Genomic DNA, 26,919 nt, shown 5'->3' on the forward strand with positions numbered 1-26,919 from the left:
TTCCCTTGAAAAAAGTCGGCTAGGTCTGGCGCTAGGCACCTAGTCGCCTAACCTCCAGACTGACGCCGGCTGGCTCCAGCAGAAAGCCTCCCACAACCGGAGGAGAATGAGTTCTTCCTGCACCTCCCTACCACGTGCCCTGTGAGGAACAGACGCCCCCCGAGGTTCGGGGGAAACTAGCAAGCTTTTCCTGTGTTTCCAAAACGAGCATAGTCCTGGTCCGACGCTGCCCGTGGTTCCTTCTCAGTCTCTGCATCCCGAGAGGCTTTAACCCCCACCTGGTCATGGACACCCTTGACTCGATGGGACTTTCGGATCTCGGAGGGATCAGGTCACAGCAGTCCTGTCATTGGCAAGGGTCGAACACCACCTTCCCTTACCGACATGAGGTAAGCTTCCTTGCAACTCAAACGTCCGAACAGCCCAGCTCTGCCCCGACCGAAATAGAACCTGGGTCACTTTATGCCTGGGCTTTCCCGCGCTCCCCCCGGCCTCTAAAGGATGCTCGCGAATCTCGCTTACAGCCCTGGACAGCCAATGGGGCCGAAGTGTCCGCGGGGATGGTGGGCGGGGCTGGGAGATGGCCTCGGGCTTTCGCCACGTGCTTTTAAGGTGACTGGTCGTAATTAACTTTGAGTTTCTGACCCCTCCGCCCAGAAAAGGAGATCTATACCCTCTCCTCCTCTTTCTGCTCAGTAGGTTAAGTTCTGGAGTTCCAGGACCAGCTTACAGCGTAGGGGTCACTAGGGAGATTTTACCAAGGGAAGACTGTAGCCCGTTGAGGCCTGGGGAATGGGAGGCTGGAAACCGGCTGCGGAGGGATCGCACTGACCCCAGTATAGCGGCTGTAAACTATAACCGTTGGGCCTGGGGGGGTGGGGGGGGGGAAGTTAGCCGTTGTTGCTCCAGCACCGGGTGGGTGTCCTAACACCTAGGTCAGGTGGAGTCCACTGTGGAAGGAGATTAAGGAGTGTCGTGGAGAGGGACTTTTGCTGGTGAGAACGGTTTGCCACCTATGGAAATGCCCCAGTAACGGGTCTGCTTGGAGGGGGAGATCTCGAGGAGGCAGGGTCGCCCCACTGTCTTGTAATAGAGCCATTTGAGTAGGTCTCGAGAAAGGGATGAACTCTGGATAGCCTTGAGCCCTAATTGCGAAGCCGCTTAGGGGTAGACATCGCTTCGCAGCCATGGAAAAGGAGGGCTGCCTCACTGAATGAAAGAAAAGGTCATTGCTGTTTGTTGCTATTGATTTTTATAACCCGAACACAGTAGAGGCTGGACATCTTTGCTTCCCCAAAGATGTTGAGTTAGTTTTCTCTCCGTCTGAATGCTTACCTCAACAGGGGGTGTGAAAGAAGGGTTTTTATTAGCGCAGCTAATCTCTCTTCAGCAGGCATTAGGAATGGTGATCTTTCCCACCTGGCGACATAGGGAAGGTGTTTGTTACCGTGTTCCAACTTCTCTTAACCCAAACCTGCAGAGCCCTCCTTGACTTGAGTAAACAACACTGTTAAGTTTTTAAAATTCTCAATTTACACTAGGCCAGACAGTAAAGTGGAGAGCATGCAGTGACCTCTGTACCATTTTTTCTAACGATTTGATGGGCTTTGCCCAATAAGACAGTTTTATTAAGTGTAAAACCGCGTTAAGACACCCCTGGGTTGGTGACAAAGGAACGAACTTACTTCGGAACTGGAAATTATTGTAACCAACATATAAATCTCTTTTTAAAGTTCATATGCTTTTTTTTTCCTTCCAGCATACACATGGACTTCTGGGAAATAGCCCAAGAAACCCTCTCCCCCCCAAAAAAACTTTTATTACACGAAGCATATTGTAGTACTTTAGGTCAAAAAAGATAGCTGAAATGCAAGCACTGAGGTCTCCCTTTTTCTCTTCCTCCTTAATAAACTGACATCCTGCCACCACCCACCACCCTCACCCCCTTAATCACTAGAGGCCAAACCTCAGGTTAAAATTGAGCCTTTGTATACATTTAACATCTAGACTAGTCATTTTTGTAACATTGGCAGGATAAACTCCAAACCATAGCTTTCCTTCAACTAGATATACTCAATGGAGGAATAGCTGAAAAAATGGAAAATGAAATTTTGGTTTAAATAAAGAGAAATGTTAATATATTGAAATTAATGATGAGCAGAATTCTGCTTGAAAAACTAAATCAGTTATGGCAAAGAATCATGCTGTAAATTTAGTTTGAAAAACATTTTATGTTCTTAGGGTAAATTTCCAAGGCACATTTTCATACTTGGTCACTCAGGAAAAATTTAGAGCATTTAAACCAACTTACTTTATTCTTTGTGTTTGGAAAATTTACTTTTGGGGGAGCTTATTTTGACAAAATTTTTCAAATACAGAGAGAACTTAAGTCAAGGTCAAGGAAAATCAATTAGTGTACTTAGAGCATATTGCCCATTTCAGATTTACACATTTTCAGAAAAAATGAGTGGACGTGCTCGAGCCAGAGCAAGAGGAAGGGCTCGAGGTCAGGAGACATCGCAGCTTGTGGGACCTGTAGCAGTAAGTGTGTTCTTCAGTTACTTAGGAAAGATACTAACCTCATTATTCAAAGGTTAATCTAATATTAATGAATTAGTAGTCTGTTGAAAATGACTGAAAACTTCACCATATAAGGGAGGCATATGCTGAGGGCAAAAAAGGTTAAGGCTATATCTTATCATAAATATAGTTTATCCTATCATATCTAATAATGAGGATTGAAGGAGTGGAAACAGCCTTGGACTTGGAGCCAAAAGAGATCAGATTTTGACACTGGCTTTAGGACAGTGGGCAAAGTCCCTTGACCTCTAGTTCCTCAGCTGCAAAATAAAGAGGGCAATATCTTTAGTAGCTGCCTCACAGGATGTAGGTAGGTAGGATGAGGTACAAATGGGAGTGTATATAAATAAAGCACTGAGAATATAAATGTCATGTATCCATGAAGACTTTGTAATCTTCTAGGAAATTCCCCCCCCCCCCATCCCTTTGCCCTAAATTGATTTGTCATGAAATCCAAAAGTAGTTTTAAAAGACTTTTTATAACTTCAGACCAGTGTAATGACTTTTCTTTGGGGAGTCAGCCTTTTTAGTGGGATAGGATATTTGCTTATTTGGAAGATAAAAAGATAAACTTGAAAGACTGATTTAAAATAAATTGTAGCACTCAGTTGTCCACATCTGCCCTCTGCCTGCATGTGTAAGCTGTGCTTTTAATTGCTCCTCTCCCCTCTGACGACAACACCACCTCACAGAGTCAGCAGCCTGGATACGGGAAGCCAAAGCCTCAGCAGCCGCCCTCTGAAGGCGAAATTGTTGGGCGTGGACGGCAGAGAGGAGCACTAGGAGCAACAAAATCTCAAGGTGAGAGGACTGAGCTCGCTGCTAGTAACAGCTCCGGGTCAAACGCCCTTGGCCAGCGTGTCGGAATCCAATTACTTCACCGCGTCGGGTTGATTTAAAAGCTATTGCTGTTACACGCCATCTGCCCTAGAAAGTTAGCTTCGATTCCCACTAGTGAGAAGATAGCCAGAAGCCAATTTTGCTATATCCAGACGAGGGTTGTAAACAATTATTAAGCACCTACCGCGTCCCAGACAAGTGCTGGGGATGTAAATAAAGACAAAAATGAAACAGTCCTGCCCTTAAGGAGCTCATGTTCTATCAGGGAAACAAGCTGTTCTTATAGAACTCAATGTGTTTGGTGATTTTCAGAAAGGGCACTAGCAGCTGGAGGGATTAGGATAGGCCGCCCGGAGGAGTGGTACATGCACTGAACACTGGAGAGAGTCAGGGACTCATTTAAGTGGAGGTGAAGAGGAAGTGCATTCCAGGATTGCAGAAAGTCTGTGCAATCATGGAGAAGGGAGACGGAATGTTGTGCACCATGATGGTTAGTTTTTACTAGACTGAAGTTCATGAAGGGGAACTATGTAATGAATCTGGAAGGTAGGCTGGATCCAGATGGTGAAGGGTATGTATGTGTGTATTTCTCTCAGATATGTGCAGATACTTGTATTTGTATGTATATGTGTTTCCCACCCTCTTAGAGGCAGTAATAAGCTCTTGAATGTTTTTGAATGACACAGTCAGACTCATTCTTCAGGAGTTTCTTTGCCAGGTCTGTGGAGGATGGATTGGAGTAGGGAGAAATAGGCTAATTTGGAGACTGTTAAAGTAGGCTAAGTGAGATGTGATGAGGGACTTAAGTAGAATGGTTGTAGTATGGAAAGAAGGGAACAGTTGTGAGGTACTGAGGTAGAATTTTAAAAATTGTCGAGTAAATGAGTGGGGAAGGAGATGGAAGAGTTGAAGGTTGACTATCTTTTTGAACTTAGGTGACTGGATGGTTGGCAGTATTCTCAACAGAAATAGGAAAGTTAGGACATATTGAGTTGGAGATGTCGAAGGGACATGAAGCTACCAATATGGTACTGAAGCTCAAGGTAGAGATTGACTGGATATATAGATCTAGGAGTCATCTGAGATAATTGAAGCTCTGGGAATTTATGAGATCATCAAATGAGGATGTAAAGAGAATAGATGTCAGTCCTGGAGAAAGCCTTAGAGGTATAATCACAGGTAAGGGAAAGGACATTGATGGTAATACAGCAAAGAAGCGTTGAGCCAGCCAATAGGAGAGCCAACAGAAAGCACTGTCATGAAAATCCAGAAAGAATAGATTATTCAGGAAGAGAGGGTGGTCAAAAGCATAAAATGCTGTAGAGAAATCAAAAAAGATGAGGACTGTTCTTGGTTTTGACAATTAATAGATCATTGGTCAGTTTGGAGAGAGCAGGCACTCAACTGAGTGATGAGGTCAGAAATGTCTAGATTTCAAGAGATTGAGACAAAAGTGGAGGTGCTAGGGGAAGTTCGGTGGCACAGTGAATAGAGTACTGGCCTTAGAGTCAGGAGGATCCGAGTTCAAATCCAGCCTCAGACACTTAACGCAAAACTAGCCGTGTGACCTTGGGCAAGTCACTTAACCCCAATTGCCCTGCATTCCCCCCTCCAAAAAGCAAAAACAATTTAAAAAAAGTGGAGGTGCTTGGCTGTGTGCTAAAGTTGTGGGATACAAAGAAAGGCAAAAGGTAGAACCTGCTCACAAGTAGCTGTTTTACAGTCTTAACAGGGGAGGCATGTAAACTACTAAGTACAGACAGGATAATCAACAGAGAGGAGGGCACTAAAATTAAGGAGAATCAGGAAGGGTTTCCTATAGAAGGTATAGTTTTAGCTAGGTCTTAAAGGAAGCCAGGAGGTAGAGATGAGGAAGGAAAGAGTTCCAGGAATGAAGGACAACCAATGAAAGTAAGTGCCTAGAGTTGGAGTATCTTGCATGAGGAATAGCCAGGAGATTGGTGTCACAGGATTGTAGACTATATGGAAGGGAGGAAGTGTGTGGTGTAAAAAGGTGAATGGAGGAGGAGAGAGGCATGTTTTGAAAGTCTTTGAATATCAAATGGAATTTCTGTTTGATTCTGGAGGTGATAGGAAGTCACTGGAGTTTATTGAGCAGGGAGAGTGACATTGTCAGACCTGCAGTTTAGGAAGATTACTTTGACAGCTGAGTGGAAGGTGTATCTGAATGGGGAGACTTCAAGGCACGTGGACCTATCAGCAGCAGGCTTTTATAGTGGTTTAGGCTGAGGTAATAAGGATCTGTACCAGGGTGGTAGCAGTGTCAAAGGAGAGAAGGGGACCATGTGTGAAAGATGTTACAAAGGTAAAATTGCTAGGCTTTGGCATCAGATCACAGATAGGTGGGGTGAGAGTGAGGAGTCAAAGATAATACCTACGTTGTAAATCTGGGCGACTGGGAATATGTAATTAATAAGTTAGGAAGAGAGGAAGATCAGGGAGAGAGAATGAGTTCACTTTGTATATTTTGAGATGACTATGGGACATTCTTTTGAGATGTCCAGTAGTTAGTTTGATATGTAAGATGGGAGGTCAGCAGAGAGATTAGGGCAGGATGAGTAGATCTGAGAATCATTAGCATTAATTGTGGGAGAAAGGGGGGTGTGGCAATGAGATTACAAATAGAGGGGTTAGCCTTGAACATAATGTATTCTTTCACTCCCTTTTTCATAAGGAATAAGCAAAGGAGAAGAATATGACAGATTATGTCAAGAGGTTCTGAGATGTAGAATAGACAAAAGACTTGCAGGGCATTTGGCATTTTAGTTTCTCAATAAAGTATGAGAATAGGGTTCCTTACTGAGCACGAGAGGTGAGGGGGTGAAGTGATAGGCTTGAGAAAGAACAGTCTCAGTAGCTCTGAACCAACAGAAAGGTTCCCAGACCCCTGCAACAACAGCACTGTCCTTCACCAGTGGACAGTATTCACTCTCTGTCTGCAGGACAGTCTCAGGATCTCTTAGCCAGCAGCCAGGTTCCAGGACTTCTTCAACAAAAGGACTGTCTTTCACCAGTGGACAAATCTGGCAAAACAACATCAAAACAGACAGACAAAGTACCAGCAAAACAGCCATGTCTCCTCAGTCCTTGGCAGCTCCAGGGGCAGGTCTCAAAAGTCCAGGGCAATTCAAAGTGGCCCCCAGCAATTCTCAGTCTCTCTCTCTGCCTCCACGAGGTGCTGCTTCCAAAAAGTTCTTCTGCCTCTCTCTTGTCTCTCCAAATCTACGTCACCAGCTCCTCCCAGTTCAGGACTCTCTTTTCACATCAAGTCCATCCCACAGGTCGGATTAACAAGCTCTGGGTTTTAACACAATCAATTTGAAAACCAAGCCAATACAGGGGAATCTTTATGTTCCATTACTATCACAAGGCACTTAAAATCTTAGGGATCAAATTCTGAGTTACTACTGATCTATTTTTGATATAACATATTTCAATCATTATCGGATATGAATTTTAAAGGATCTCAGGGGCAATCTGATAGAGGTGATAATATAAACAAAAGTCGTCCCACAAATGTTCATTCAGATTCTGCTTAAGTTTTTCCTTATACCAAGTTCTAACCTGCCTATTATTTGCCCCTTATGTCATTTTCCCTCTTATTTCCAACCTTTCTTGCTTTTTCCTTTTGGCCTACTAATAGTTAAACTTTCATTTGACCTGCTATATACTAAAGCTTTAGATATAGTTCTCTTCCCTTTCAAAACTATAATTCAAGAAAAAACGTTCTACCTCTTTTGCCTCCAACTTCCTCATCTCTCTTTCCTCAGTCCTTATGGTCTTGCTTCTTACTTCACCATTAAACTGAAAGTATTTTTCCAAAGTTTACAAGGGACCTCAGTTGCTAAATCTCATGGTCTTTTCCTGTCATAACCTAAACACCTTTGTAGATTTCTCTGGAACACGGATTCTTAATAAATTTTAGTTTTCATCTTAAGCTTTTTTCTTTCTTGGTTCTAGCTTGTACTCACTGAGATTTGGCACCTCCTGATAATATGGCTTTCTTTGGCCACCTTTTCCAGCACTGGTTGAACTTGCACAAACATCCCCCAACTCATTGGTAATCATATGGGAGTTGGGACATTCCTTGTTCCCCATCGTCACTTAGAGACATTCCTTCTATGCCATCAGTCAGTAATCTTCCTTGAGGTTCATTCAATCTGTATTCATCACCTAATCAAGATTCTAGTGAATATTGTTTGCTGACCTCCAGGACACCGACTGCCCTTCCTTTCTCCGTGTGTTCAGTGCCTGGATCTCAGTCTCTCTTCCCCTCTCCATCTCCTGCCCTTATATTAGGAGACTTCAACATACATATCAATACACAATTAAACCCCTCAGTTTACTCATTTCCCATGGCCTACTTCTCTATCCCACCTTAAACACCCCCCCCCCACATGCGCGCGCACACACACACACACGGTCACCTTTGAACTTGCCATCTCCCACAAATACACCACACCTCCATGGTCATGAACTCTGGAATTCCCTTATGGAATCATAATCTCTTTATTGGCTTTCTGTCTCTCCCTCAGCCTACCAACATCAGACCTCTTCTTCTTCGATCATGACCCTCAATTCCTTGACCTCTTAGTTCTTTCCCAGACTATCATCATGCACTGGTTATACTCTCCTCCCTTATCCATTTTGACCCCTTGGTGAACCAGTTCAACTCTACTCTGTCCTCTTCTCTTGAATTCTTTAGCTCCTTTTTGTATAACCAGTCTTCCTTAAGCCTTGCCTCACTCCTACGCACATACTACTGAACAAAGCTGTCTCAGTTTCCTAGTCTGTAAAATGTAAAATGAGCAGGAGAAGGAAATGGCAAACCATTCCAGTATCTTTGCCAAGAAAACCCCAAATGGGGTCATGTAGAGTCAGAAACAACCGAAGTCCAATTTTCTGCAAGAATCAATAAATATTTATTAACTGCCTCCTATGTGCCGGGCACTGTTCTAAATACTAGGGTTACAAGAGGCAAAAGACAGTCCCTGCCTTCAAGGGGCTCAAAATCTAATGGGGAAAACAAAACAGCAAATAAATTTGTACAAATAAGCTATACACAGGATAAATTGGAAATTTCTATGCACAGAGAAAAGGCACTAGAATTAAGAAGAGTTGAGAAATCTTATAGATGATGGGAAGCCAGAAGGCAGAGATGAGGGAGCAGGCACAGGGAATAGAAAATCCTGGCAGCTACTAGGCTGGAATGTCTTCTTTATGGAACAGTAAGGAAGCCAGTGTTACTGGATTGAATTGTATTTGGGGAATGTAAGGTGTAAGAAGACTGAAAAGGTATGAGGGGCTAGGTTATTAAGGACTTTGAACAGAGAGCAGAGGACTTTGTATTTTTTATCCTGGAGGCAACAGAGAGTTTGAGTAGGGAGGTGACATAGTTGTACCTGCACTTTAGGAAAATCACTTTAGTGACCAAATTAAAGGTGGGTTGGAATGGAGAGTTGAGGCAGGCAGATCTGCCATCAGGCTATAGCAATAATTGACGCATGAGTTGATGGGGGCTGCACCACAGTGGTGGCAATGCCAGAGGAGAGAAGGGGGTATTTGAGAGCTGTTAAAAAGGTGAAACTAACAGGCCTTGCCAACAACTTGGATATGAGGGGGTGAGAGATAGTGAGGAAGCTAGGATGACTCCCTAGGTTGTAAGCCCTGAGGGCTGAGAGGATGATGTTGCCCTCTACAGTAGTAAGAAGGTAGAAAGGAATGTGGTTTGGGAGAAAGATAATGAATTCCATTTTAGAAGTAGTGAGTTTTCGATTTCTCTGGTACATCCAGTTCAGGATGTCTCAAAGGCAGTTGGAGATTAGAAACTGGAGGTTAGCAGAGAGATTAGGGAAAAATAGGTAGATTTGAGAATCATGAGCATAAAGATGTTAATTAAATCCTGGGAGCTAATGAGATCACCAAGTAAAGTAATAAGAGAGAGAGGAGAGAAGAGGGCCCAGGACAGGACCCTGTGGGACACCTACAGTTAGAAAGCATGACCTGGATGAGGATCCAGCAAAGGAGACAGGCATGGTCAGAGAGGTAGGAGAAGCAAGAGAAAACAGGAAAGAAGCCTTTCCTGATCGCCCTTAATACTCTCTTACCTTGTCTCTCTTAGCTCCAGTTTATTGTGTGTTTGTTAATATTATTTGCATGCTGTCTCTCCTATCAGACTGGGAGCTTCCTGAGAGCAGGGGCTGGCCTTTATCCTTCTTCATGTCCTCTGTGCCTAGCATAGTGTGTGGCCCTTGGTAGGTCCTTAATGAATGCTAGTTACTGGTAGCCCAGCTACTGGCTGTTGCCTTAATACAACATTTTATTTCCCACTTCTGGGCCTTTTGTACAGACTTGACATCCATGCCTGGAATGATCTCTGCCTTTGATTCTGCTTCTTGAATCTGTAGCTTCCATCCAGGTTTGGCTCAAGTACTTTTTCTTATAAAAGATCGTTCTTCCCACCCCCCAACCCTAGGGGGAAGTTTTGTTTTGTTTTCTTTTACATATCCATGGGCATGTTGTTTTTCTTAAAAGAACCTATATTCCTCAACTGTATGTTCTTTCTTGTCTCTTTAGCTCAAGCATCTAAGACATGCCTATGATATAGGAAGTGCTTAATGTTAGGATTGAACATAATTTAATTTTGGTACTCAATGCCCTGGATTCTCTGGGGGTTTTGGGGACACTCCTCTATCCTGGTGACTCTCTGGCTTTAGTTTCCTTTACCATCTGTGTCCTGCTTCATCATGTTTGCTCCCTCCCAAGGCATGATTGTGGGTCCTATTCTCTACTCCCTCTGAGTGATCTTATTGGCTCCCATGAGTTTTATTAATCATACCTCTATCTGACTCAGGTGTATACATCCAGCCTTAATAGTTCACGTGTTTATTAATCATATCTCTGTATTTGACTCAGGTGTATATATCCAGCTTTAATAGTTCATGTGAGCTTTAGTCCCACATCACCAGTTTTTTGGACAAGTACTAGATATGAGCTATTTATTAGAGGGCATGCTGATTCTTTGTGATTAGTGTTTCCTTTTCTAGATATTTGCTAAACCATTTTTTTTAATGCTGTGTTATAGATTTTTTTCAGTAATGGAAATATTAGCTTAACCTGGAATTTTTAGATTCAACTATCTTCTGGGGTTTTTTTGATAATCAGGATGACACTTGCCCTTCTCAGTGTGTTGTTGTCTTTACTGGCTTCAGACTCTTCATTAACTTTAGATTGTTTGTCATTTGACTCTTAGGTCTGTTGGGTTTAGTTCCTTCACAGGAGAGTAAACAGGCCACAGAGGGTCAGTGTGTGTGGTCCCATGGTGTGGAAATATTTATTTAATATTAAATATGGCAGGTTTTAGGCTAGATGGGTCAGGCTAATGCCTACTTCCCATTTGCCTTCAAAATGCTTAGATCTTGAAAATTCTTGACTCTTAAATGCTCCTAAAAGGTCAAAAAGGTCTACTAATGACTATATCCAATGACTTTTTTTTTTTCCAGTTCTCTCTAATTAGTTTTGACACCACTGAATTCTTAACTGGATTCTTCTCTTCTGGCTTTCCTTCTTACACTTAACTTTTTTTAATGTTTTGTTTCCATATCACTTACATTTACCAAAGTGTCCATCCTCCCAGAAAGCCATCCTTTAAAACACATTTAAAAAACAAGAATTCAGCAAAACTAACACACATCAAAAAAGTCTTGACTTTTCTGAAGTGTTACATACTTAATATTCCCCACCTGAAAAGAAAAGAGAATACTTTTATTTGTATCTTGGTTTGGATGTAGTTTCCTAGCATTCATTTTCAATTTTTTTTGTTTCTCTCCACTATATTGCTGTAGTCATTATGTATACTGAATTCCTGGTTCTGACTACTTCACTTTATATAAATCATCCCATGTTTCTCAGCAGGAGTATGATGGAAAATATTTAACTGAATCCCCAGAAAAAAAAGGGTGCTACCTATTTTAAAGTTGAATCTGTAGTATTAACATTTATTTCCATCACCTTCTTAAATCTAGATGATCAACAAAATAATAAATTAATCCATAATTTGTAGCATTTGTTGATTTATTAGGAGTAAAACATTCACAGTAAAAAATTAATAATCGGCTTTCATAAGTCATTATGAACTGTTTCTCTTTGTTTATCATCTTAAGTTTCCTAAAATGTCATATTTCATTACATTTATATATCATATTATGGTTAGCCATTACCATGTTGATAGGCATCCACTTTGTTTCTGGCTCTTTTTACTACAGAAAGTGCTGTTATAAATAATTTGGTATAAATGGGACCTTTCTTATGCCCAGCAGTGGAATTTCTGGGTCAAAGGGTATGACTTTTCAGTCACTTCTTGGAATAATTCCAAATTGCTTTGAAGAATGGTTGTACCAAATGCATAGCTCTACCAACAGTGCTTTAATGTGCCCATCTTTCTACCACCTGTTCAACATTGGTTATCCTTCTGATATCTTTAATAAGGTATTGTCTGTGAGCCAAAACCCAAGGGATATTTTGTTTAGCATTTCTCTTATTGGTGATTTATAGCATTCTTTCATTTGGTGGTTAATAGTTTGCAATTCTTTTGAGAACTGTTCAGATCTTCTGATCACTTAGCTACTGGAGAATTTGTTTTGGTTTTATATATCTTAGTTGCTAGTCAGTAAATATGTATTATGTGACTATTACAGACCAAGAACCATACTAAGTATTGGGGATAAAAAGAGAGATGAAAGGTAGTTTCCACTTTCAAGAAGCTTACATACAATTTAATTGAAGACAACATTCAAATAACATGTTCAAACAAACTATAAATGTAAGAAGACTGGAAAGATGAGGTAGGCTTTCTGTAAGGTAGGATTTTAACTAGGACTTGAAGGAAGCCAGGAGGCAGAGATGAGAAGGGAGAACATTTTAGGAATGGAAGAGAACCAGTGAAAATGCTGAGATAAGGGATATGGAGTAGGTTGTGTAAGGAACATGATGAAGGTTAATGTCACTGGCTTGTAGAGTCTGGGGGAGGGCTGTAGTGTAGGAGATGTAAGAAGACTGGAAAGGTGAGGTAGGGGATAAGGGAAAAATTATAAATAACTTTTCATGTCAAAGAGGATTTCATATTTAATCATGGAGGCAATAGAGAGCCACTGAAGTTTGAGTAGAGGAATGATATGGTTAGATTTACAGATTATTAGGAAGATAGCTTTGACGGCTCAATAGAAGATGAACTGGAGGGTAGAGAGACTCATGCCAAGGAAGCAATTTGTAAACTATTTGTAATAGTCTAGGTGTGATGTGATAGGGTCTGTGCTAGCATGGTTCAGTGGTCAAAGGAGTGAAAGGGGCACATTCGATAGATGTTACAAAAACTTCCAGACCTTGGTAACAGATTAGATGTAATGGGAGTAAGATGCAAGGTACCAGCTGTGGATTAATGTGGATGTCCTCCCTAGCGTATCTCAGCAGCAGTCATTACAAGTCTGGGTGACTGTAAATAGTGAAGTTAGGTAGAGGGGAAGGTTTGGGGGAAAAGATAATTTAGTTTTGAACATGCTAAGTTTAAGATGTCTACAAGACATCTAGTTTGAGACCTAAAACATGCAGCTGGAGCTGCAAGTCTGGAAGTCAGCACAGAAATTTGGACTGAATAAGTATATTTGATATTCATTAGCATAAAAATGATAACTGAATCCATGGGAGAAAAGATCACCAAATCAAGTAGTACTCATATGGGGTCACATAACTGAATGTGGGGGTTTTGCAAAAAATTTGGCAACAATAAAAAGTTCTGAATATGCAACGACCAAAACTTAATTAAAAATCAAATGCTAATAAATCCGAGGAGTTTCTGGCAGTGCTTGCCATTGTGCTGCACTGCGAAACTTCCCTGCAGCCTTGGTTCTAAACCCACAACATTTGCACTGCACATGCTATCACGCCATGCAGTGCCAACAAATGCTTCCAGAAACACCTCAGCCCAGATCTGAGACTGTTATATGTTATAAATTGCAGTGTTTTTTACTATACATACAAAATCATTAAATGAATTTTGGCTTGGGATTAGGACAGAATTTCCAACAATTTCTGGAGTGAACCTAAACACACTTCTTCCATTTTGTACTATGTATTTATGCAAAGTGGCATTCTCAGCATTGATGATTATAAAATCAAAATATCAATCAACTCTGAAAATACTAAAGATGCTCTCTGTCCTGCAAATGTCAAATAGTCTGCCAAGATTTAATTCTTTATGTAAAAATAAATAAGTACATCCATCTCATTAGTATGCAAATTTGCTTTCACCTTTAGTAAATGGTAAAGTTACATATATACCAAAGAATTTTTTACAACTAAATTTCTTTATGATTAGTATCAGTAAATGTTTGATTTGTATACATATTTTATATACCTATATAACTAAGGTTATGTGAAAATTTCTAAGCTTGAAAAGGGGTTGTGAGTGGAAAAAGTTTAAGAAACCCTAGTATAGAGGGAGGAAAGAGGACCCCAGATAGAACCTCGTGGGACACCATGAAAATCCATCAAAGGAGACCCAAGTTAGGAGAACAAGGATCAGGAAAACAGGGAGAAGAGAGTGACTGTGACTGACTGTCAAAAGCTGCAGAAAAGTCAATTGAGGATGATGATTGAGAAAAGGTCATTAGATTTAACAGTTGAGAAATAACTGGTGTCTCTGGAAAGAGTGACTTCAGTTGAATGATGTGGCCAGAATCCAGACTACAGTGTGAAAAGAAGAGCTAAGAGGACGGGAAATGGAGGCACTGTTTGTGGGTGGCTTCCTCAAGGAATTTAGCCAGGAAAGGCAGGAGAGAGATGGGGCAGCAACTTGGAGGAATGGATGGGTCAAGTGAGAACTTTTAGAGGTTAGAGGAGACATTTTGTGTTGCTGGATAAGTAGGTCTCAGGAAATGACCAAGTTGAGGAACCAAAGGCTGGGGTGTTCGAATGAGTTGCTTATGTATCTTAAGTTTCAAGCCAATGCCTAAGATATAAAGTTGTTTGTTTTTTTCAGTTGACCCTTCAAAGTGGTGTTAATTTTCTTAGTGCTTGATTATGCAAAAGTTCCAATTTCATGCAGTTACCTATTTTTGTCCTTTCTAATCATTTTTTCACTATTTCACTACAAATTATGAGCTTAACTTCTCAAATATTGCAATATTACAATAAAGAAAGATGAGAATTGTATAGGAAACTCGTACCTTACATTAAGTTTATATGTAGCTTGGTGGTACAGTGGAAAGCGCTCTAGGCCTGGAGTCTAGAAGACCTGAGTATGTATCTAGCCTCAGAGACTTACTAGGTCTGTGACCCTGGGCAAGTCACTTAACCCCAATTGCCTGCCTTCCCCCCTCAAAGGAAAAAGGGATGGAGGTTATCCTTCATCAGTATCAGTTTTTTGAAGTCATGATTGTGTTCATCAGATATCTGAAGTTCTTTACCATTGTTTTCCTTTACTTGATTGTGATTATTGTGCAAATCATTCTTCAGGTTTTGATCACCTCAGTATCACCAGTTTGTGCAAATCGTCAAACTGCTTTGAATGCTTTATAATTATAACATCTTATAGTACTGTTCTTACACAGTATCTGTTCAGCCATTTCCCAACTTGACACTTTTAAAAGTTATTTATTACAACAATAGATGTTTCTGTATATTTGTATTTTTGTACAGATGTATATTCTTTCCCCCTCTTTGTCCTCTTTAGAGATATGTGCGTAGCAGTGATATTATAGGTCAGAGGATTTGTTTAGTTTAGTGACTTAGGGCATAGTTTTGAATTTGTTTTCCATTCAGTGTGGGACCAATTCAGAGTGGTACCAGCTTGTGGATTAATGTGGATATCCTCCCTAGCGTGTCTCAGCAGTAGCCATTTTCTTCTTTTTGTCATCTCTGCACATCTGATGAGTGCGAGGTGTGGAACTACAGAATTATTACAATGTTTATTTCTGTTGTTGATTTGTAGCACTTTTTTATAAGTTAGTTGATAGCTTGCTTTTAAAAAATTTTTGAAAAATGGCTTTAAACCACTTAACCTATTGAAGAATGGTGCTTGTTCTTATATGTATTTGTATCAATTCCTTACATATTTTGGATATCAGATGTATATGAGAAATTTTGTCTTAAGATTTTCCCTTCTAATTTTTTTGCATATATAAAAGTTTTAAAATTTTATATAAGAATTGCCTGTTTTATCTTCTATAATGATCACTTTTATAATTTTTTTAGCTAAGAATTCCCCCCTCCCTCCCCAATATAGTTACAGAGGTATCTCCTTTCACTTAGAATTTATTATACTATAAAATGTTGGCTGAAACCTAATTTCTGCCAGATCATTTGCAATTTTCCTAGCAGTTTTTGTCAAATTTGGGAGTTCTTAACTCTAAAAGTTACTCTACAAAAAATAAGGTTTTTTGGGTTTATTGAAAACTGATTGGTTCTTGTTTACATAATCTGTTCAATTGATTAACGTTACTATTTTTAACTATACCAAATAACTTTAATTACTGTTTTATAGTGTATTGGTGTGTGTGTAAGATACGGTCTTGCTAGGCCCATTTAATTCCTCCCCCTCCCCATTATTTCCCTTGATATGTTTGACCTTTGTTATTCCAGATGAATTTTATTGTTTATAAAATAACCTCTTGCTAGAATTTTATTCTGAACCTTTGAGGTGAGTTTCCTGATGATCTCTCCTTATCCATGTTATTTCCTTCATACATCCACTTCTATTTAGATTACTCCCCAATCCTGAGCTTTTTACCTATAGCTTATACCCCAAAGTCAAATTTTATCACACTGCTGCCCCTTGGGAGTCAACTTTATTTCCCCAAAGTCTTAAGAAAATTAGTGTGCTGACTAAAAGTCCCTGGACATTATGGATGGTGACACTGAAGCTTTTTGAACAGTGTTTTAAGACAAGGTTTATGGACAAAGAAAGGAAGCTAGGTGTGGTAGCATTATGAAGGATGGATTGGTAAAGGGAGAAAATAGAGGTGGGAAAACTCATTAAGAAGTATATATACAGATGGTTGGTAAAAGAGACCCAATATACAAAAGTTTTGTACAATTTAGTGACTTAAAGGAGATGCGATAAAAAAAGAACTATTGACAGCTTAGTTATAAAGTAGGAAAGAAAATAGAGTCAGAATTTTTGAATGTGGGAAACTAGGTGAAAGAAATATTGCTCATAGAAAAAGTTCAGTCAGGAAGATGCATAGGGTTATTTTGTTTGGGGGAAAGAGAAGTTGGAGAATAGAATGCTTAATATACATTTTGACTTTTAGTACTGGTTGGACATGGCAAGTCATTTAAACTGCTTTGTGCCCCCAGGATACTTTCTGAATTGTAGAAGAGTTGTTAGTCTGCTTTGGTAGAGTTACATCATTGGGAGTTTCCTAGACAAAGCCATGTCATAGCAGACATGTAAGGACTTCTGTTTCTTTCTCATGAATAGGAAGGTAACTATACATAAGGAATACAAAGAGAGCTATCTATGGATGACCTAACAGATTAAAGAAAATGGCTTTATTCAGTGGAAATAGTGCTTTTTCAGTTAGGAAGAGGAGTTTAATTTCACTTTGGAGACTTAATTTGTCTCCAGAGATGAAGTACAGACCCTTACCATGTCTTGTCTGGGCAACTGTAACAGCTTCTTACCTCTATGACACTTCTGTCTGGTTTCCAAACTATCTTTCACATTCATATTACTCTTTGTAAGATCCCCTAATGTCTACAGACTAAAAAACAAATATCATTTGTCATTTTATTAAATCCTTTCGCAATCTAGTCCTGGATTACCTATGTAGCTTTATTTCATATTTTTCTCTTTCACATACTATATTTCAATCATATTGGACTACTACCTTATTCTCCAACATTCATGAATATGTCCTTCTGCTTCCAAACATTCATGCAAGCTGTCCATCATATTTGGCACATATTCCTCTAAATATGTCTTTAAATGAGCCATAAAGGAAAAATAAAAAATTCTTAGGTGCTGCCTCCTCAGTGAAACCTCTGGGTTCCCTTTTATCCCTACCTCCTACTGGCTGAAAGCAGTTTTCTTCCACCTCACTTATTTCTAGAACAATTCAGATCTCTCCCTTACTCTCATACCCTTATCAGATTCCCCTTGTATTAGTTATCTCACTTGAAATATATACGTATCTGTGTATATTGTATTTTCCTTTGCTTTTCCTCAATATGGGATGTAAGATTTTAAGCATAAGGACTGTATTACTTTATTTTTATATTCCCAATGCCTTGGATGTTGTAATCTTTTACTAAATGTTTGGATTGAATGAAACAGTATTGTATATGTAACTGAATCATAGTGGGAAGGGGAGAAAAAGATACTTTGTATAAGGTGACTGTGATATGTTAACAATACTGAAGTGACATAAACAATATTATCAAGGATTAAAGGGAGGTAGACTTATCATGTATTTGAAAGATGACAGATGGTTGGAGTGCTGCACTACTGATAACTTTAAAGTATTACCTTAGTTTTCTGCTACTTAGAAAACTACCATCCCAGTGCTATCAATGTAATAAATGTTTTAGTGATATAATGAGGAAAATAACATATTGACTAGAGAACAAAACTTGTAAAGGTCTAAGTAAGAGATGCTATCTTGATGAAATATTTCAAATTTCTGAAGTTGTCTTGTAATAATTGTTGAGAAATTCTTAAGGTTTTATTTTATTATTTTGCCAACAGATAATTACTGTGTTGATAAAGACCAGCTGTATATTGCTCTGAGTACTTCAGCTGCTTTCAGGGACCTGTTTTAATATCATTAGGGAAATTAAACTTTTAATAGTTCCTTATTTCTATTTGGGGGGCTTTATTTCTTAACTAATGTATAATTTTATTCTTCAAAATCATTAAGAGCTTCAGATTTCAGCTGGATTCCAGGAGCTATCTTTGGGGGAAAGAGGAGGCCGTCGAAGAGATTTTCATGACCTTGGGGTGAATACCAGACAGAATTTAGAACATGTTAAAGAATCAAAAACAGGTATGTCAGCTTTAAGGAATGTCCTTTTAGAAGGTTGCACCTTAAGTCTGTTAAGGTACACATAAGTTTGGGAAGGAATATTATTATTAAATAATAAAAGTGACTATAAAATTGGAGTATCATTTTTCTGTCTCTTCCAGTTGCAATTTAATATTATATGCATTGCAGTGCAGACAAGATGGTATTGGGGTTTTCAGTTTGCTTTTATTTTTTTTTGTCTTTCCCTATTTGTTCTGGGGAAAACCAGAATTCTCACATCTTATTTGAAATAAACATGTCAAAATGCATCTCATGGTTATGACATGGTTAAAATTCTCTGCTTTGCCATTGATTGTTTCTAATTTAGGGGGTTATTGGCTAGTTCTTTCATAATATAGTGAGAATATTTGGCAAGTATATGTATTAATAAATATTAGACCTTTGAGTAGGCTTAATTACATAGAGAGTAAACTTCTATATCTGCTTAGATAAATGGATGAGGTAGTGTTCTTTAAAGAATTGGTTATAGTTGAGACTATACTTTTGTTCTTTTTGCCTATTATTTCAAGGAAATTGATCTACTTAGATTTTTATTTGAAGACTAATTAAGCACTTTAAATATTTCATAGTTGGATAATCTCTTGCTCTGTTTTTCAGGTTCTTCAGGCATTGTAGTAAGATTAAGCACAAACCACTTTCGATTGACATCTCGTCCCCAGTGGGCTTTGTATCAGTACCATATTGACTATAACCCACAGATGGAAGCCAGAAGACTCCGTTCAGCTTTACTTTTTCAACATGAAGAATTAATAGGGAGGTGTCATGCTTTTGATGGGACAATATTATTTCTACCCAAAAGACTACAAAATAAGGTTGTGATTATTTTTAATTCCTTTTGATATTAAAGGTACTTTTTTTTTAAAGTTAGGGGAAATCACTAGTTATGATACTGGATAATTCAGAATATAACATCCATTTAAGAGAATACCTAAAGGGTCCCAAATGGAAATTTGGAATTAAACTTAGGGCTACATTGTTTGGTAGTCCTAAATTTTTTTAAAGCCATTTTGTGATATCATTGATATAGGGAATTCTCAATTAAGAATGTCCTTCTATCAATGCAGATCAGTAACCCTCCTGCAACTTATAATTTTAAAGAGTTGCCTGGGACATTAGGAGGTCAAGTGAGTTCCCTAATTATGATTTTCAGATATTAAAATTGAATCGCAATATAGATTTACCATTATTCTGGATTTTTAAAGGCATAAGATTTATAGTACCAAAATGCCATTATTGATATTGGGGTTATACATTTTATGTTTGTATGTCATTCTTTGTTAACAGTATGTTGAAGTACTATGCAAATGGGAATATTTGGGTGTTTAGAGATTATATCCTTTCACATGAAATCATGATTTTAAAAAGGCAACTCAAAAAAGAAAATATAGGAGAATATTTTTTTAGTATTGGCTAAGGAAATCTATCCTTTAGATGCCTTGTAGTTAAGAATAACTGTATTTGTAGGCGTTTAAAAGCTAACTGAACTAATATTGTGCTGTAGAACTTTATTTTTCCTTTAAAAAATTAACCATTAATAGAAGTGTTTCTAATTCCTTGCCTTCTATCCTGTGCCCAGCCTAGGCTGTCCTAAGATCCATCCAGGGAATTTGGATTGCAGGAAAAGCTGCCATCATCAGAGGCACTCTGCTTCTTGCCACTCTCTTTTGCTCTTACTGTTTGACTTCACAGGGCTTGGATAAATTGAGAGTTAATAATTCCATTTCTTTTGATGAAATAGAGGACCACCAGGCCTTGCCATTTTCCTTGCCATTGCCTTTCTGGATACTCAATCTGTCTTGTAGGCCCCCTAGTATTTCATCTTAACTCCATGTGTATAACTTAAGTAACTATGGGCCTTGCCATCTGCACTATTTTATCCTTTGGATTTGTGGGCCTGTCTTTGTATTGTGTGCTATTCTCCTCCCTACATCACCACCCGTGTTAGATTTTGAACTCTCAGAGAGCTGGGACTGTCTTTTTACTGTTTGCATTCCCAGCACTTAAGCATTATTCTAAGTGTATTTTACGCGCAGTGTTTGGTGCACAAAGTGAATGCTTAATAAATGCTTTTTTATTTATTCATGCTTCTTCACAGGTTACAGAGGTGTTTAGTCAGACTCGGAATGGAGAAACTGTGAAGATAACGATCACTTTAACAAATGAACTTCCACCCACCTCACCAACTTGTTTACAATTTTATAACATTATTTTCAGGAGGTTTGTTAAAACTTTAGTGTCTCTTACTGAGAATGTTGAATCTTCAAGGGCAACTAGATGGTGCATTAGATAGAGTGCCAGGCAGGGAGTCAGGAAGACCTGAGTTCAAATAGTGCCTCAGACACATACTTGCTGTGTGATCCTGGATAGGTCATTTAGTCACTATTTGCCTCAGTTTCCTTATCTTTAAAATGGGGATAATAACACCTACTTCCAGGTTTGTTGGGAGGATCAAATGAGATCGTATTTGTAAAGTACTTAGCATAGAGCCTGGCACATAATAACATAAGTAAATGTTAGCTGTTAGCTATTATTAGTTCATATTATGTTGAAGAGAAGCTTTATATAGTTCTAAAAATTTTGTATGACATAGCTGTTTGTATTTAAACCACTTTAAACACCTAAAATATAACATTTTTTAATCACTTAAGATTCTTTTTTCCATTCCCATTCATTTTCTAGTTGTATGTACTTGTGGGTGTTTTCTACTTTATATTACTTTTTTCCACTTTATATTATTTCCAGACTTTTATCTATTCCTTATGCTTACTGGTTTTAATTATAATATTCTGTTACATTAATATACCACATCTTATTTATTTGGCCATTTACCTCCTTTGATGTTTAGGTAGATTCTAGGTTTTGCAGTTACAAATGATGCTGTTAGGAAAGACTTTTAACAGATGACTCTTTTTGTTTGTTTGTTTTTGATAACACTATCAGAGTGTATTCCCAATAAATGAACATGAGTTAAAGGGTATGATTATTTTTTACCAAATCCTGCTAGATTGGTTTCCAAAAATGTTGTATGAGTTTGCAGTTATACTAATAATTAATGTATACCTGTTTTTTCACAATCTAATTAGCATTTAGTTTTTTGCGGTTTTAAATTACGTTGGCCAGTTTGATTGGTCTGAGGTAGTATGAGAGTTGTTGGAATCTGTCTCATTAGTAAGGTTGATAGTTTTAAGATTAATATGTAGCTCTTTAGGGTCATTTGCCATGACAAAGAATCACAAAAGGTGGAGAGATTATGAGTTGACTGTAGGAGAAAAGGAAAGCTCACACACCAACATATATCCACCAGTATATGTAGGGTCAATGTAGTAATATGGGTAAGCAAAAATGAAAAAGAACACAAATGCCAGTAAAATTTTTCTGACTTTTTTATTTCTAGGCTTTTGAAGATCATGAATTTGCAACAAATTGGACGTAATTATTATAATCCAAGTGATCCGATTAATATCCCAAATCATAGGTTAGTATATATCTTAGATATTTTGAGATTGGAAATGAAAGTCTTATTTGATGTGTATTTTAACCATTAGATAAAAAAGCTCACATTAGAATCCTAGAATATTAGAGCCAGATTAGAGTTAGACTAGCTAATTACTAAATACTCCTTTTCAAATTTTTTTTTTCTTTTTGGAGGGGGAAAGGCAGGGCAATTGGGGTTAAGTGACTTGTCCAAGGTCACATGGCTAGTAAGTATTAAGTATCTGACGTGGGATTTGAACTCAGGTCCTCTTGACTCCAGGGCCTGTGCTCTATTCATTGCACCACCTAGCCACCCCACCGAATACTCCTTTTATTCAGATGAGGAAAAATGCCCAAAGTACTGAAGTATGAGCCCCAATGTCTCTCAGTTTCTGCTATAAAAAGTATAATGACTTGGGGTGGCTAGGTGGTGCAGAGCACTGGCCCTGGAGTCAGGAGGACCTGAGTTCAAATCTGGACTCAGAAACTTCACATGCACGTACACACACACATACACAAAACTAGCCGTGTGACCTTGGGCAAGTCACTTAACTCCAAATTGCCCTTCAAAAAGCAAAAACAAAACAAAAAAAGTTTAATGACACTTTTGACTTCCTGGTATACATCAGGTATAAAGTCAGAAATCTTTATTTAAAATCTAGGTTGTTGATACCACATTATAGGACACAAAAATTTTTATTCTTTTTTGTTGGGGGTAAGGTGAGAAAGGAATTATAAGGTAGGAAGAGCAGCAAAGGGTCTTTTAGGTTACTTGAAGGATAGTTTAATATTGTCAGTGCTAAATTTATAAAGTCTGTAGCCAAATCTTATCAATTTTTGAATGTTTCAAGACAATACAGATTTAACAGCCAAAATCATCAGATGCACAATTCATTTTATAAAGTCTCACATTGGGCAAAATCAAAGGCTCTACCAAAAGGTAGAGCTCTGCTCATAGGCTACCCAAAGGCTCTACTTATACAATAGGTGTTAGATTTAAGTTGAGGAATGTGGGCTCAGATGGAATCTCAGCTACCCCATATACTCTGCTTGTGACCTTGGGGCAAGACAAGACATATGTTTGTGCTTCAGTTGTCACATCTGCCCATTGAAGGGGTTGGATGAACCTTTTGGGCTATAAATTAGTGATTTAAGAATTAAAAGAGGCCTTAGATCTCTCATACATCCAGTTGACACCTGAACAGTCGTCATCCATCCCCCTTTCCTTCCTGCCCCTCCCTTCCCCCATCTCCACAAACTATCCTTGGCTTGTGGTTGAAGACATTTTGTGAAGGAAAATTCACCACCTCTGAAGATGGTCCATTTCCACTTTGGGCACCTCTAATTTTGCTAGTAAGTTTTTCCTTATATTAATCTTGAATCTGTTTTTTCCTTCGTAGTTCTGTTTTATAGGACCAAGCAGAAAAAAAGCTAATCCTTTTTGACATATTTTCAGATATTGGAAGAAAATTATCATGTCTCTCTCAAATCCTTTCTTTCCCAAGCTAAATATCCTTCAACCAGTATAATTATAGTATGACCTTGAGAATCTTCATGTTTTTCACATTCTCCTGTATGTTCTCCAGTTTAGTGAAATCTTTCCTAAACTATAGTGACTAGAATGTAAAACTTAATATATGGTTTTACCAGGCCAGAGTAGAATGAGATTATCACCTGGACACTTAATGAGGGAACAGACTTAACATTTCACATTCTTTTGGCTACTATAACACAATGTTTAGTCATTTTGAGTTTTCAGTCCAGTAAATACTACCTTCCTTCTAGTCTTTCAGATGAATAGCTAAACAGTTCATCTGCTATATATCCCTCAATGAAAATGATTTTAAAATAAGTTTAAGATATTCTTCCCCCCACCAAAAAAAACTATTGACAGTTTAAAGAGACTAATCAAATTACCAAATGAAACTTTGCTTTCACTGACTTTTTAAAGTTTAAATGTATAGTGTAGAAAAGAAATGAAAGAAACATGAATTATACAATAGAACCTCTAAAAATTTCTTAAACTCTTTCACAGGTTGGTGATTTGGCCAGGATTCACTACCTCTATTCTTCAATATGAGAATAACATTATGCTATGCACTGATGTAAGCCATAAAGTTCTTCGAAGTGAAACTGTTTTAGATTTTATGTTCAGCCTGTATCAACAGTTTGGTGAACATCGATTTCAAGAACAAGTCTCTAAAGAATTAATAGGATTAATCGTTCTTACCAAGTGAGAAAGCTCAATTTGTTTTTACTTTATAATTTTCTAAAGTCTTTATGTAATTCTTCACAGTAAGGGTATGTTGCTCTGAATACATGTTCTTCATAAATACAGACTGAACCTGTGGCTGACAGGCCAGTTGAATTCTTATGGAGACCAGGAGTAGGGGAGAAATAGTTGTCCCATTGGGCCTATCTCAGAATTACATAGCTTTGTTTAAAGGACTGACTTGCTGTACATTTTACCTATACTTTAAAGTGTAAAAGCAACATCACAGGAAAATCTTTAATGGCCTGTTTTTCTGGAGTATTAATTCAAAGATGGCTACCTCTCTCAATTATCCAGAACAGCCTCTTTAGAATGTCCTTCTTTCTAGGTCTTTTAAATAGTGCATTTAGAGCTAAGTAAAAAAAAATTTTGCTCTAGAAAAGACCAAAGTTTTAATATTCTGTCACCCTCAGAACTATTAAATCAGAAGAACAATTTAATTTCTTTTCTGCTATCTAATCTTATTTATAGTAAAAACTGGCAATTGTCATTTATGGATTATTGAAATTCCTGGAATTGCTTCACAGGTACAACAATAAAACCTATAGAGTAGATGATATTGACTGGGAGCAGAATCCAAGAAGCACCTTTAAAAAAGCAGATGGTTCTGAAATCAGCTTTTTAGACTACTACAGAAAGGTATAGAAATAAGCCCTAATAAACTTATGTGGTTCCCTTTTTCTCTCATTTATGTTCTCAAGGTAGATTATAATGATATACACAGAATAAAAACACAGATATATACACCTATACAGTAAGTAATAGTACCTTACTAATCTGAATGTCACCTACTTAGCAACTTCAGCTATTTAGGAAGAGGGGTGTCTGAGCAGCCAGAATCGCTGTGTTCCATCCACTGCACCACCTAGCTGTCTGTGCTGGGCAGTGGGAACTAGCATTAGAGTTTTATGGGGATTTTTATCATGTCATCATGAGATGATGACAAGGCCTTGATTTAAGGTGGTAATAGTAGAAATAAAGAAGTGTTTCTAAGCTACTCTCTTCCTCCCTTAATAAAACCTTGTCATTGTGGCAGAGAGAAAGGTATGGGTGGTCTAGAAGGTATTTTGATCCTTTAGTCTCAACAGTTAGATATTACTAGTTGTGAGAAGGTGGGTGATTAGAAATTACTATATATTCTTCAGTGGCTGAGAGTCTTTAGTGTAGGCAGCATTCTGACATTGATGAACTGGAAGACAACCCAGATATGATGATAAGATGTGAAACTACAATAAAGAAATCAGGTGAAAATAAGTAGGAATATTTTGGTTGAGGAAGGAGCTACTTAGGGAAGATACTTGTAATCTTCAAGTATTTGGAGAACCCTCTCTGGAATAAGAATCAGATTTGTTTTATTTGTCTCTAGGAAGGATTAAAACTAGTTGATGTATAGGTATATTTCATCTTTACATTAAGAAAACTATTTAAAATGAGCTGTCATACTTGATAGTGAATAGTTTGTTACTGGGGCCTTAGAGAAGCTAGATAACATGTCAGGAATGTTGCAAATGGTATTCCTGCTCTAGGCTGAAATTATATGACCTTTGAGGTCTTTTCCAACTCTGTTGCTCTATAACCTGTGATGAAAGAAGAATCAGCATAGCATAGCACAAAGGTGCCAAACACATGACCCACAACACTCCCAACTGTAGTCCAAACTATATTAAAATAAATATAGCAAAATTAATATAAAATAAAACACAACAGATAATATTGCATTTCAAAACTAAGTCAAAATGCAGCCCACAGGGAGCCTCATGTACAGTTTAATTACCTCCATTTCTATTTGAGTTTAACAACACATATGTAGTGGATAGAGAGCAGGCCTTGGAAAAAGTAAGACCTTAATTTAAAACTTTGTCTCTGACAAAGTATGACAGGGCTTACCTAACCTCTCAGTGCTCTGGACAACTTTCTGAACTGTATGTTGCAGCAAAGGTGCAATCTGCATTGGTAAAAAGGGGTTTTGCTCATCTAGGAATTTTCTTTAACAGTGAAATAATAGGAATGAAGGAAAAAGTGGTGCTTGGATAGAAGGGGCTGGATATAAGGAATTAAGAACCATAAATAAACTTTTTAATATCTTTCAAGATGGGGTGAGACCTAATAGGCAGAACTAAGAAGAAAGGAGCACTTAGTCAAGGTTGCTGTTGGGGATAACTGTAGACAGTGTCATATGAATCTGAACTGGGGTGGTGGGAAGTCAAGGGAAATCCTGTGAATTGACATAATATCATATGAGTAGTGATAAAAGTAAGGAAGAAAATATGGTTCCCAGGGGCGGCTAGGTGGCACAGTGAATAGAGCACCGGCCCTGGAGTCAGGAGGACACTTGAGTTCAAATCCGGCCTCAGACACTTAACACAAAAACTAACCATGTGACCTTGGGCAAGTCACTTAACCCCAACTGCCCTCCAAAAAGAAAAAAAAAAGAGTGAAAATATGGTTCCCTGAGTCCCCTAAGTGGTTTGATACAACCACATAGAATAAACCACCAAAATTGCTAAAGGCATAGGAAATTAGGTGAGAAACAGATACTTTAAATAGACATTGAAGAGTGAAGAGGCATGACTTACTGTCAAAAGCTTTGAAAACTATATGGATTTGGCTTTGAAGATATCCTCACAATTTATGAATTATGGTTGAGAGAAT

General features: G+C 38.3%; 1 protein-coding gene across 1 annotated transcript in view; it reads left to right on the forward strand.

Moving 5' to 3' along the window:
* The first annotated feature begins 284 nt into the window (after positions 1-284).
* Positions 285-26,919, forward strand: part of LOC138160428 (piwi-like protein 1) — a 50,410-nt gene continuing 23,775 nt past the window's right edge. The window contains exons 1-9 of the mRNA XM_069087035.1: positions 285-389; positions 2,443-2,541; positions 3,273-3,381; positions 18,357-18,482; positions 19,119-19,333; positions 20,617-20,738; positions 21,916-21,996; positions 24,031-24,228; positions 24,795-24,906. Coding sequence (XP_068943136.1) covers positions 285-389; positions 2,443-2,541; positions 3,273-3,381; positions 18,357-18,482; positions 19,119-19,333; positions 20,617-20,738; positions 21,916-21,996; positions 24,031-24,228; positions 24,795-24,906 — 1,167 coding nt within the window. The remainder of the gene's footprint in view (positions 390-2,442; positions 2,542-3,272; positions 3,382-18,356; positions 18,483-19,118; positions 19,334-20,616; positions 20,739-21,915; positions 21,997-24,030; positions 24,229-24,794; positions 24,907-26,919) is intronic.

Source organism: Petaurus breviceps, unplaced genomic scaffold (assembly GCF_028583685.1).
Source record: "Petaurus breviceps papuanus isolate PSGF00001 unplaced genomic scaffold, PetGlider_PUasm1.0 101, whole genome shotgun sequence".
Taxonomy (NCBI): Eukaryota; Metazoa; Chordata; class Mammalia; order Diprotodontia; family Petauridae; genus Petaurus; species Petaurus breviceps.